The sequence below is a fragment of the Scomber scombrus genome, chromosome 20, assembly GCF_963691925.1.
Source record: "Scomber scombrus chromosome 20, fScoSco1.1, whole genome shotgun sequence".
Taxonomy (NCBI): domain Eukaryota; kingdom Metazoa; phylum Chordata; class Actinopteri; order Scombriformes; family Scombridae; genus Scomber; species Scomber scombrus.
In genome coordinates this window covers 4,620,388-4,634,633 of record NC_084989.1, presented here as the reverse complement: position 1 = coordinate 4,634,633, position 14,246 = coordinate 4,620,388, and the positions used below count along the sequence as shown (strand labels likewise).

Below are 14,246 nucleotides of genomic sequence, written 5' to 3'. Positions count from 1 at the left end.
ATTAACTGTGTGGGAAATGTTTATCACAGATTTCTTTGAGTACAATGTTACACAATTACTCTTATTATTAATGCTACTAATATAAAAGTGTGGTATATAATCACATATATTGTGGTTTTCATGCTTATTTGATTATATGGTACTTATTCACTTACTAAATGCAGAATCACATACACCTTCTTCGTTTAACATAATGCCTTCAAATTTGAACATCTTCAGCAAATAATAGTCAACAATCAAGTACCGTTTTAACAGATACAACATTGCTCAATGTTAGTAATTATCACCACATTTTAACACACAATCATTGCAGTTACAGAAAGTAAAAGAAAATAAACATGCATAAAAAAAGTTATCAGTTACCAGCCTCATTGTCATATTTACCTAAATGTGTGTGTGTGTGTGTGTGTGTGTGTGTGTGTGTGTGTGTGTGTGTGTGTGTGTGTGTGTGTGTGTGTGTGTGTGTGTGTGTGTGTGTGTGTGTGTGTGTGTGTGTGTGTGTGTGTTTTTGTTTGTTTGTTTTAAAAATGTACCCTTGGGCACTTTGCCTATATTATCCATAAAGCAGGGCAGGCTGCCTTTTGTATTTATGCCCCAAGTAGATGGAACCCCCTACCACAGGACCTGAGAGAGGACCCCACACTGAACACTTAGGTTATTATGTATATTCTGCACTGATTCTTATATATTTGCATTAAAACCTGATGCCTTGATACATATGTATCTTCTGTACTTGCACTTTTATGATTGTGTTGTAGTTGCAGTCAGGGGTGTAGCACCAAATTCTGGGCCCCCATACAAAAGCCTCCTGAAGGGCCCCCCACCCCACCCTAGACCCACCCCCGCCGCCTCCCAAACACACACACTGTAGTCTACCCTTAAGTTGTTTTACTGTGGTTTGTGAATTGTGTTGTTTTCCGTTTGATCTCACAGTATTGGAGATCGCAAGACCTATTAATGACCCCCAAAGTAGACTATAACACACCTGTTATAATTTACTTCCTAGGTTACTTCAAAAAATTGCTAAGGCTTCTGTACAATAATATACAACCACACAAGACTCACCAGTCAGTCAGATTTTACTTCCAAAAGAAATGTAAACAGGTTTTTATAATGCCACACATGGCTTAACATTGCTGTGATGTGATAATGTTAAACTCTGGATCCTTAATAAACAATAAACAGCAACAAAATTTTACATCCAAAAACAAAACATGACTCAATAGTCATTATGACCTCCACTCAAGTCTGCAGTCTGCCACTGTTTCTGAAAGGGACTTTTGATTGAAAAGGTAAGATTTAGATTTGCTAACGGGTAATGGACATTTGCTGTATTATGTGCTAGGTTACTTATGCCATTTACTACATTTTTAAATTATTATCAGCATCAATATCATCAATAATAACTGCTAAGCATGTTTTAAAATGAGTAGGCTGCTGCAATAGTCACAAATAGCATTTTATAATAACTGTTATAAGTCTATTTAACCTTCACCTAAGAGGGCTATTGATTTTGGTGAGCTTGGATGTGTTAATGGGTTGTCTCCATTCAAAGCAGTCTCCCCCCCCCCCCTCACTTTAGCTCACTTTATTTGGACCCGGCTAATACTGGTGTTCAATAAAGAGTTAATTATGCACAGTTAATCCTGTTCTTATAACAAAAAGCAATACACTTTACACTATTTTTTTTTGGTTACAAATTATACTAACATTTTGTTGAGGATCCAAATGCAGTGTTGTCAGGAAAAGCTTCCTCAAGCTCGGGTCCTCAGGGCAGGTCAGAGTCTGACACGTCTGACACTGCTCATATATTTGATGTAGTTTTTGTGGACATATTACTTCTGCTGACCTGATCAACAGAAATATACTTCTTTAACCCTGGGAAGCGTTTTACCACCATCTGTCTGAAGTAGTTTTGGAACTTTTTCCCAACAAAGGTATAGAAGATGGGACTGATGCAGAAGTAAATGTAGGCAAGACTACGAGTGACTTGTTCTGCATAACCCCTCCTCCTCCTTTCCACACATTCCATGCTTCCATTGTCAGTCAGTAGTACAACATTGTATGGGATCCAGGAAATAAAAAATAACAGGACAATTACAAATATCAACCTGACTGTCTTGAACTTGGTAACTATCTTGGATGATATGATAGTGATAGCAATCCTCACATAGCAGTACACAACAACAATCAGAGGAAAGAGCAAGAAAATAAAAAGCTGAATGTAAAATGCAGAATTTTTCAGATGTGTTACAGTATTATCTGTGAAGTTACCAGGAACTTCCTGACAGAGTATTGCATCATCAACGCTGTAATAAAAAGCTTTGTATAGAATCATCGACGGGATGCACGCCAGACTGCTGACCAGCCACACCACAGCACAGCAGAGTAATGCGTAGCGATGACTTCTCATTCGTGGCGCACCCAAGGAGTAAACGACTGGAAGGTGTCGGTCAAAGGTCAGGAGAGCCAGAAACAGGACAGAACTGTAAAAGCCCAGGTAGTAGACACTGCCTACAATCTTGCACATAACGTTGCCAAAGATCCAGTTAGAGAGCTGCATGTACACTCCCTGGAATGGAAGGCTGCTCATGAAGATCAAGGAGGACATCACTAGGTTCAGCAGCAAAATGTTGGTCACAGTGGTCAGCCTCTCAAACCTAACAAATGACCATTTCAATTATTAAATATTGAAGGAAAAAACAGCACAAGCATTTTTAACAGTTCTATTTTGCAACTTCCAAACTGTGGATTGGTTGGTGGCACTGAAGTAAATCTAAGCATCCGTTTTAGACAAGTGTGACTACTAGATAAACTAAGTGGTGGTGGCCTACTGAGGTGCATTATATTGACTGGTGTTCCTAATATTTTGCCCCTCATGTATGTGACCATGCACTGCACAGGCTTCACTGACTAGACAGAAACTGATTAAGAGCAGTCTATGAATTATCTCTGCTCATGGTGCGTAGATGACCAAATGTTCTCACACGCACATTGTTAATTGCAGTATATTGCAGTTATATAATTGCACAGGCTGACATTGTGAACACGATTTCAATTAGATTTATCATGCAGCACTATATTGCAGTATGTAATAACACAACCTTCATTTTGGGATAATTTCAGTTTTTCTCTTTTCTTCTTTATTGTTTGGGTCTTTTTTGCATTATTCCAAAGTTTTGGATATTTAACTCCTAGAATAGGCAATTTCATCTGTGCACTGTTTATGGTTATATAGCTACATAAATATGGTAATATTAAAACTTCAAATTCAAATGTTTTTCTTACAGATGTGTGCATTTAACGTCAGGTTAAATGAGTGACATCACATCTCTTCTTATTACTATTATCATTCTTGGTTTAACCAGGCGGGGAGTTCAGGGGGGTATTCCAGGTAGGAGGTTCAACAAAATCTGAGTCTAACCCAGAACTCTGAGTTGACTTACTCTGAGAGGGGAAACTCTGAGTATCCGGTTCCAGAACAGCTGATCTGAATTAGGTAAATCAACTCTGAGTATGTTAACCTTGAGTTTAGCGTGTGCGCGACCACTATACAAAGCCATCATCAATGGAGCCCCGATACCTTGATTCACCATGGCAACTACTGAGAAAAAAAGCTTGAGTTACGTCACCTCACTGTAACTGGAGCTCCCCCTGCAGGCCTGTGGCGAATATGATCATATATTTCACAAAAAGTAACACCGCTGCAGACGCTAAGGAGAGAGAAGCAGCATGGGAGAAAACTGTAATGCACTACTCCACTGACTTAACTTACCTCACTTAAAATTGTAGCATACAGGTGAAAAAGTGGTGTAACGTATTTGGAAGCAGCTAAAAATAAAATAAAAAAACATAATTGAGAACGTAAGGCACATTTTGCTGGGCTATGATTGTACCTCACTTTGATTTTATTCATATTTGACGTAGGCTATTAAACGAAGTAAATATTAATTCAGTGGCTACTTCAACATGTAGTAATTTAAACCCCCAACAGAAAGCTGCTTAACACACTGTCCTCTCATCTAATATCCTGCTTAGTAGATTAACATTTTACACTATTTTAACACTTTTATTTAACACAATTTTACATATAATACATATTGGAGTCATTGATTATAAGACTAACATGTGACGATGTGTACATGAATATTAAATAAAATACTTCCTAAAAATTAGATTAACAAGAAGGCAGATATGGCCGGACAATGTTAAGAAATGATTGAGTGTAATGAACAGTGATACCGTTCTAACAGATATTCATCTCGGAATGAAAGCACATCCAATTGAGCCCTGAATACATCTCCCAACATAAGGCATTGCGAATTAATTCTGCCTCGATATGTATCGGATTGCGAAGAAACGGACCACCCATGTCTGTCAGCTTGCTTCAGGTAGGAGGAGACCGGTAGAAACTCAGGGTTTCTTAAAGAAAACCTGCCAGCGATCAGGTTATGTTCACAGAGTCAGTTACCATGGTGACAGTTACCATGGTGACTGACTCAGAGTTTCAGTTACCTCACTTTCTGGAACGGATAACACGGAGTTTCCCTCATCTCAGGGTTAACTTACTCTGAGTTTTCACATAACCCGCATTCTGGAATACCCCCCTGGTCCTCTGAAATGATGCGAACGCGGAAGTAAAACTGCATTCTATAAAAAGGCCACCAGGGGGCGACCGTTTTGGTGTCAAAAGGACTTCCGTCTCTATACAAGTCAATGGAGAATTCACCAACTTCTCACTTGATTTCTAAACTCAATAAACGTTTTCAAAATGTGTTTATGGTCTCAATCGCTAGTTTAAAGCCTTCTTCAATGCAGTATGATGTTCATTTGTGAAATTTTGGCTTCCCTGATATTATATTTGACGATAAAGCAGGGTATGCATTAGGGCGTGGCTACGTCGTGATTGACAGGTTGATTGGTTCACAGGTTCAGGAGGGCGCCTCATGCTCCTCCTGATGCCCATATAAGTAGAATCAGTGTTTTTTTTTACCCGGCATGCACCGGAAATTTTCAAGATGGCGCTGCTCAGATCCGAAACTATTCGCTTCCAAGCAGCAGTCCACAAACCAATGGGTGACATCACGGATGTTACGTCCATTTTATATACAGTCTATGGGTTTAACCTATATCATTTTCAACTAAAAACACAGCACGATGGGTTACTTAACTGACACAGAGCAGACTAACAACAATACTCAGACATCAATAAAACTCTAAAAAAACCTCTGGATCAGTGGTCTCTTATGTACAGACCATTTAAAATAATGTCAGAAACACAACATAGATACACAGTCTGGAGAGTTATGCAGGCAGAGATTATTTCTAAGATGATTGATTAATTTGAAATGCATCTCTAGAGTAGTAAAGTGTAGGATTTTGAATGTGTTAACTGTAGTGTATAAGTACATTCATGTAATACACAGAGTACAGGAAACTGTTCAATGTATGCAGTTGAGATTGTTCGGATTGATAGTCAAATTGAGAGGTGCAGCTGTAACTCTCTTCTCCCTACTCCTCTGAGCTAACACTAGGTTGGGTCCGTTAGCTGAGTGTGCACTGAGTCACAGAGTAAACCCTAGCACACGCACTCCTGGCCACATCGCACACCAGTTTTATCTACTAGACGCAGACTTTCCTCTCCTGGCGTCACTGCGTATTAGTTTATACACTAAATGCAGATTTTTCCCTTTTTTTTGTTTGCTCTCCTGGTGGTTTAGCCCTCTCTCTTTTATTTTTTTATTTCTTTAATCAAGTCTCTTTTGCATTTAACTCTGTAATTCTTCACTGGGTTTCTTATACAGTATTCATTTGTCTAACACCATTAATGCACGCAAATGAACCCAATTTAATTTGATCAATTTAGTTAAACTCTAAAAGTCTTTTACGTCTTCGACCAATTTATAATTAACTTTTTGAGATTCTTTTTGGAAACACACCAGGCTTAGGGGAGACCCCACATTAGATCAAAAAGATCGTTTTTTGCCTCACTGTTCACTCTCCTAACGCTGTATCAGAGCTGTAGCAGCTGTTTTTCTGTTGTATATTTAACTAAATATTTCACTAGTATTTGCTGCCCCTAAAATTCTGGGACTGTAGAATTAAATCACATTAGTTGCTGAATTATAATGATTACAACTAATTTACTCCTATTACACATTTGAATAGAGTAATTCACAGGTAATTATAGTAAGGGTTGTGTGAACTTCACAAGTTTTCAAATGGTACATTTGCTTCCTCTTATTGCTTTAAACTGCTAAACCAACAATTAGTTTAATATTATTTCATTTCTGCTGAGTTTTGTTTGTCCACTCACCGATGGATGATGACCAGGACCAGCCCGTTGCCAACCAGACTGAAGAGGAACATGAAGTAGTAAATGTAGGAAATTTTAGCTCCCAGATAGTTTACAGCTTCACTATCACATATTTCTACTGGTTTCTCGTAGCTGTAATTGTAATCGATATAGTTACTGTAATCAAATGTTGTAGTTTCCATCTTCTCCTCAAATGTAAGCAGGGAAATCTGTGAGAAACACAAATGTAACAGTCATATATAAAACATTCACAATATGATGCAGTGATGCAGTCAGTATCAAAGTAACACTGTAAAATTAGCAGCTGTATAGTAATATATGAGAACTATCAATCTCAGATGTTTGTGGGAATGAGGATCAAGCTAAGCTGAGCTGACTTACCGCCTGGCCAGCAGAGAAGCTTCTCCTTGTTGTCTGACTCTGAGAACCAGAGAGCTGTCTGACTTGGTTCAGGTCAAGTCACTCTATAATAAGTCAGCTAGATAGGGGAAGGAAGTACTAAATATGTGTGAGTGTGTGCATTGTGGTGAGGGGTGTGGAGCGGGCCTGTCATAGGCTAGTTTTGAGGACAAATTTCAGACTGAAGTTCAGTTAATTGGGAATAGCATGTCCAAATTTGGACAAAAGCCATGTCCCCTGATGTTTGGGTCAGTGCTTATGGTTATGGTTATGGTTAGGGTTAGGGGCTTAGGGTTAGACAAGTAGTGGTTATTATTTTGGTAAGATTGAGTCTTCAGGAAATTGTTTATGAATTGTCCCCAACAGTGAAGTAGGACAACGTGTGTATGTGTATGTTTGGAAGGAGAAGGGACTGGCTGAGCACAGCAGAGTACTGAAAGAATATTTTCTTCTACCAGAGCCTTCTGTGTATCAGTGATCGACATGAGGGTGAAATTAATGAGGAAGCTGAGTTTTTTTACATGAAGCGTTTATTTTACACCAGATCTACACAGGAGGAATAGAGCAAGCCACAGTGAGTGAGTGTAGGTCAATTGTTACACAATAACTACAACACACACAATCATTGCAGTTACAGAAAGTAAAAGAAAATAGACATGCATAAAAAAAGTTATCAGTTACCAGCATCTTTGTCATATTTACCTAAATGTGTGTGTGTGTGTGTGTGTGTGTGTGTGTGTGTGTGTGTGTGTTTTTGTTTGTTTTAAAATTGTACCCTTGGGCACTTTGCCTATATTATCCATAAAGCAGGGCAGGCTGCATTTTGTATTTATTCCCCAAGTAGATGGAACCCCCTACCTGAGGACCTGAGAGAGGACCCCACACTGAACACTTAGGTTATTATGTATATTCTGCTCTGATTCTTATATAACTGCATTAAAAACTGATGCCTTGATGCATATGTATCTTCTGCACTTGCACTTTTATGATTGTGTTGTAGTTTCAGTCAGGGGTGTAGCACCAAATTCTGGGCCCCCATACAAAAGCCTCCTGAAGGGGTGCAGGTAGTCTCAGACAGTCTTAATTTGATTAAAGCGACCTTATTATTGAACTTTCATAGCAACTTTGATTTTATTTAAATATTTATGACGTCGTTTTTTATAACTGATATATTTAAAAAGAAGCCCAGGGCCCCCCCGTGCTTGGGGCCCTGGTAAAACATTCCAATTTCTCCCCCCACTTCGACGCCCGTGGTTTCAGTGACTTGACTTTTTTGGTGCTTACTCACAGTTTTATTTCCAAGTAAAAATGTGCATTACATGAAATGTGAGCAACTTGCCAGATAATAAAACATCACTGTACAACATCAACTGACATGATTCATTATAAACAGAACTAATAAAAAGAACATAAACAACAAGATTAAACAAATGACGAAATCAGAGCAGATATAGATACAGGTATGGAGAATGAGTGTGCATGCTGATGCATGACTCACTGTTTTGGAAAAGCTCACTTTATTTGGACCTGGCTAATACTGGTGTTCAATAAAGAATTAATTATGCACAGTTAAAACTGTTCTTATCATAACAAAAAGCATTAAACTTTACACTTCTAATTTTTTTTTTGTTACAAATTATACTAACATTTTGTTGAGGATCCAAATGCAGTGTTGTCAGGAAAAGCTTCCTCAAGCTCGGGTCCTCAGGGCAGGTCAGAGTCTGACACTGCTCATTTATTTGATGTAGTTTTTGTGGACATATTACTTCTGCTGACCTGATCAACAGAAATATACTTCTTTAACCCTGGGAAGCATTTTACCACCATCTGTCTGAAGTAGTTTTGGAACTTTTTCCCAACAAATGTATAGAAGATGGGACTGATGCAGAAGTAAATGTAGGCAAGATTACGAGTGACTTGTTCTGCATAACCCCTCCTCCTCCTTTCCTCACAGTCCACGCTTCCATTGTCAGTCAGTAGTACAACATTGTATGGGATCCAGCAAATAAAAAATAACAGGACAATGACAAATATCAACCTGACTGTCTTGAACTTGGTAACTATCTTGGATGATATGATAGTGATAGCAATCCTCACATAGCAGTACACAACAACAATCAGAGGAAAGAGCAAGAAAAGAAAAAGCTGAATGTAAAATGCAGAATTTCTCAGATGGGTTACAGTATCATCTGTGAAGTTACCAGGAACTTCCTGACAGAGTGTTGCCTTATCAACGGGGTAATAAACAGTTCTGTATAGAATCATCGACGGGATGCACGCCAGACTGCTGACCAGCCACACCACAGCACAGCAGAGTAACGCGTAGCGTTGACTTCTCATTCGTTGCGCACCCAAGGAGTAAACGACTGCGAGGTGTCGGTCAAAGGTCAGGAGAGCCAGAAACAGGACAGAACTGTAAAAGCCCAGGTAGTAGACACTACCTACAATCTTACACATAACGTTGCCAAAGATCCAGTTAGAGAGCTGCATGTACACTCCATGGAATGGAAGGCTGCTCATGAAGATCAAGGAGGACATCACTAGGTTCAGCAGCAAAATGTTGGTCACAGTGGTCAGCCTCTCAAACCTAACAAATGACCATTTAAATTGTTAAATGTTGAAGGAAAAAGCAGCACAAGCATTTTTTACAGTTCTATTTTGCAACTTTCAAACTGTGGATTGGTTGGTTGCACTGAAGTAAATCTAAGCATGCATTTTAGAAAAGTGTGACTACTAGATAAACTAAGTGGTGGTGGCCTACTGAGGTGCATTATATTGATTGGTGTTCCTAATATTTTGCCCCTCTCATGTATGTGACCATGCACTGCACAGGCTTCACTGACTAGACAGAAACTGATTAAGAGCAGTCTATGAATTATCTCTGCTCATGGTGCGTAGATGACCAAATGTTCTCACACGCACATTGTTAATTGCAGTATATTGCAGTTATATAATTGCACAGGCTGACATTGTGAACACGATTTCAATTAGATTTTTCATGCAGTACTATATTGCAGTATGTAATAACACAACCTTCATTTTGGGATAATTTCAGTATTTTTTTTTTCTTCTTTATTGTTTGGGTCTTTTTTTTTGCATTATTCCAAAGTGTTGGATATTTAACTCCTAGAATAGGCAATTTCATCTGTGCACTGTTTATGGTTATATAGCTACAGAAATATGGTAATATTAAAATTTCAAATTCAAATGTTTTCTTACAGATGTGTGCATTTAATGTCAGGTTAATGTCCCTACTCCTCTGAGCTAACACTAGGTTGGGTCCGTTAGCTGAGTGTGCACTGAGTCACAGAGTAAACCCTAGCACACGCACTCCTGGCCACATCGCACACCAGTTTTATCTACTAGACGCGGACTTTCCTCTCCTGGCGTCACTGCGTATTAGTTTATACACTAAATGCAGATTTTTCCCTTTTTTTTTTGTTTGCTCTCCTGGTGGCTTAGCCCTCTCTCTTTTATTTTTTTATTTCTTTAATCAAGTCTCTTTTGCATTTAACTCTGTAATTCTTCACTGGGTTTCTTATACAGTATTCATTTGTCTAACACCATTAATGCACGCAAATGAACCCAATTTAATTTGATCAATTTATTTCAACTCTAAAAGTCTTTTAAGTCTTCGACCAATTTAAAATTAGCTTTTTGAGATTCCTTTTGGAAACACACCAGGCTTAGGGGAGATCCCACATTAGATCAAAAAGATCTTTTTTATCGTTTTTTGATGCCACAGAGTTGTGATCTTATCTCAGTGGTATCAGCCTCACTGTTCACTCTCCTAACACTGTATCAGAGCTGTAGCAGCTGTTTTTCTGTTGTATATTTAACATAATATTTCACTAGTGTTTGCTGCCCCTAGAATTCTGGGACTGTAATATTAAATCACACTTGCTGAATTGTAATGATTACAACTTTAATTTACTCCTATTACACATTTGAATAGAGTCATTCACAGGTGGTACATTTACTTCCTCTTATTGCTTTAAACTGCTCAACCAACAATTAGTTTCATATTCTTTTATTTCTGCTGAGTTTAGTTTGTTCACTCACCGATGGATGATGACCAGGACCAGCCCGTTGCCAACCAGACTGAAGAGAAACATGAAGTAGTAAATGTAGGAAATTTGAGCTCCCAGAACGTTTACAGCTTCACTGTTACATATTTCTTCCGGCTTCAAGCCATCAGTGACATAGTCGTAATCAAATGTTGTAGTTTCCATCTTCTCCTCAAATGTAAGCAGGGAAATCTGTGAGAAACACAAATGTAACAGTCATATATACAACATTCACAATATGATGCAGTGATGCAGTCAGTATCAAAGTAACACTGTAAAATTAGCAGCTGTATAGTAATATATGAGAACTATCAATCTCTGCATGCATGCAAATAAGAAGAGCTAGAAAACAATCTCTTTAACTGAGAACCTCCAAGGAGCCCCAGAGGTAAATCAGATGTTTGTGGGAATGAGGATCAGGCTAAGCTGAGCTGACTTACCACCTGGCCAGCAGAGAAGCTTCTCCTTGTTGTCTGACTCTGAGGACCAGAGAGCTGTCTGACTCGGTTCAGGTCAAGTTCCTACATGACAAGTCAGCCAGATAAGGGAAGGAAGTACCAAAAAACGTGCGAGTGTGTGTGTTTTCTCCAACGCACTGAGGGCGGTTCTGAACAGCAGCTCAGTGTAAGTGAAGATAAATAAATGACACATAAACTGATTGTTACAATTATAGCATCAGATGATGATTATTTAACTGAACTGTTGATTTTGTATGCTTATGCCAACCACAGAGGGGTGATAGACTTCTGTGTACAGGGTTGATTCTTAGCATGCAGGCTGCACACTGGACTGCAAGTGAGTGTATGATATTCTTTTAAAAAACGTATCTTGAGTTTATTGGAAAAATGTAGCCACTACTCCACTACTATTTTCTGTTGATAGTAAAAGTTAAAGTTCACTAGATTAAGTTAGCTGTAAGGGAGAGCGGGCTAGAGTTTACTGTAAATGTTACTGGCTGGCCTATCTGCACCAGTGTTTTTAGTTCAGTAGTAGACAGTTAAGATCCAGAAGTGAAAGTGAGAGGGAAAATGATTTTTTTTTTTTCATTTCATGGTGTTCATCATAACCCATAATTATAGGTTTAATACTGCCCCTATTTGAGTACAGGCCGGGATTAAAAGAACCCACAAAAAAGAATTGTTCTGTGTCTGGTCCCACCCTTTATGATCAGGCCATAAAGAATATATTTATGTATGTATTATATATTTTTATATATTATTTTTGGGTCAATATTTAAGGGTTAGGGTTAGGCAAGTAGTGTTTATAGTTAAATGTATGGTAAATCTGTAGGAAATGAATGTAAGTCTATGGAATGCCCCCTATGACAATGTGTGTGTATGTCAATCACTACAATGCTGTCATCAGTTACACAGATACTGTCCAGGGAGGTCTCATTGCACTTCACTGATATTTAGAGACTATATTTATATTGATACATTTTGAACACTGCTCAGTAATAATAACAAATCAGCAGCAGCTGATATTAAACATTTTCAATATTATCTCATCAAATTCTTTTCCTCCATCTGATCAAACAGAAAACTTAGCAGTGAGTGTAGCTGGCAACAGAGAGAGGAAATGTTTAAAGGGCAGAACGAGTGTCACTCTTGTTGCTTTGCAACACACAGTATGACAGCAGCTTGCCAGCCTTGTAATTAGTGGTAGCAGGCTAACCTGACGTGAGGGGGATAACAGTGTTGGAAATAAACATGGACAGGAGAAAGTGATCTGAAATAGACACATCGTCACAGGAAGTAGAGGACAGAATGTCTAACAGATCTGCTTTGATAGACCTCTGAGTGAGATTTCTATTGATACAAATGTCACAATGTTCAGTTTCTCTTCTCTTCTCTTCTCTTCTCTTCTCTTCTCTTCTCTTCTCTTCTCTTCTCTTCTCTTCTCTTCTCTTCTCTTCTCTTCTCTTCTCTTCTCTTCTCTTCTCTTCTCTTCTCTTCTCTTCTCTTCTCTTCTCTTCTCTTCTCTTCTCTTCTCTTCTCTTCTCTGCCATTGCAGGTCTCCCTGCTAAACTCTTTTGTTCATCATCCCACTCAGTGCCATTAGCACTGTTTAGGATAGCTTAGTTATATAACACTAAGTTATGTCATGTCACTTCAATGAGCAACCGAGTCATACAACACCTGACATTATAACACACAGCAGGATGAACACAATTAATTCATGCAATTTGCTTTTAAACTCTTTTCAATGAGTGTTTAAGACATATTGGAAAAGTCCTGAAAAGTGAAGCTGCAAACTAAATTCCTAGCTGGCTCTCTTTTGAGTCATGGTATAAATGTGCTAATTAACTAGAGACAATAGAAGAAGAAGCCAATTATTTGTAGACTCTCCTGTCTTCCTCTAATAGATGACCAAAGCTCATTTGCATTGCTCATTTGTAAGCAGTGGTGAAAATATTTGTATTATTTGTCAAGTTAATGATAATAATGCAGCATATTGTTTTCCAAAGACTATTTCAAATGCTTTATGTACCACCAGGCAATTATTCTCCACTGCAGAAATGTTGGTGCTGTAAACAAACTATTGAGAAAGTGTCTGTGTTTCTATTCATTATTACTCTACTTACACTACTGTGTTCTGCATCATATAGGAAAGTCATTTCCTCTCAATAGAAAACTTCTCCTCTGATCACATGCCTTGTATTTTTTTTTTCTTTTTGCACCCTAGTGTATTTTGACACAAAAGGTTATCCTGCCCCCCCAAAAACAGCAGTGAAAGGTCACTGCTGTCTTCTTCTACAAAAGCCTGAAATAGCTGTCCCCTTTCTGACTCGATCTTCTCCCCTAATCCCTCTCCCCTGCTCTCTGACCTATCCCTTTTCAATCTATTTTGCCTCCCTCTACGCACCCTTTTTCTCCTTGTTCCTTCACATTCTGCATCACCTCTCTTACTACAGCATCAGCAGTACATTAGATAGAAAGTGCAGTTCCAATTGTAGAATGATAGTGCTCTCTTTTACGCCTTTGATTTTTGAGCGGCTTTTTCCTTTGACGTCGGCATAAATAGGAGCTGAAGAATATTATCAAATGTTGACCACAGTTCCAGTTGGAAGGTAATCTTCACCAGAGCGTGAACATGGAAATGTCACTGCCGTTAGCTTATTGATTTCACTCATTTACTTCTGAATGCACCGTCAGATTGTAAGTTCATCACAAGCAGGCTGGTTTAGACTAGTTCCTGGCAGATGACATTGCTGTTAAAATAAGAGAATGCTCAAGGATTGATTAAGCATGCCTTTTACTTGAACATAGCACAGACTTATCACAATGTTACTTTGTGCCAATTCACTGAAGTGTTTTGATTATTGAAGCTGATAATGTGTGAGCAACCAGCACTGCAACATGCCAGCATTTATGATTAAAAAACAAAGAGCAGTGCTATTGTTACCGTATTGTCATTGTTCACCTTCTGTTAGATTGAACTATAACATCCTGTAAACAGCGGTG

The 14,246-nt window shown here is 38.5% G+C and overlaps 2 protein-coding genes across 2 annotated transcripts in view; one reads left to right on the top strand and one right to left on the bottom strand.

The window, feature by feature from the left end:
* Positions 1-14,246, top strand: part of kcnh2b (potassium voltage-gated channel, subfamily H (eag-related), member 2b) — a 275,121-nt gene that overhangs the window by 131,100 nt on the left and 129,775 nt on the right. The window lies entirely within an intron of this gene.
* LOC134001939 (C-C chemokine receptor type 3-like) lies at positions 7,999-10,974 on the bottom strand. Its single transcript, XM_062441137.1, has 2 exons — positions 10,778-10,974; positions 7,999-9,302 (listed from the first exon to the last, which is right to left on the bottom strand). The coding sequence occupies exons 1-2, from the start codon at positions 10,945-10,947 to the stop codon at positions 8,447-8,449; spliced, it is 1,026 nt and encodes a 341-aa protein (XP_062297121.1). The 5' UTR covers positions 10,948-10,974; the 3' UTR covers positions 7,999-8,446.

Excerpts from the sequence above, each read along its gene's own strand:
- LOC134001939 (XM_062441137.1), bottom strand. The coding sequence starts at position 10,947 with ATGGAAACTACAACATTTGATTACGACTATGTCACTGATGGCTTGAAG. Across the intron at positions 9,303-10,777 it reads GTCCTGGTCATCATCCATCG|GTTTGAGAGGCTGACCACTG; the intron begins GTGAGTGAACAA and ends GTCATTTGTTAG.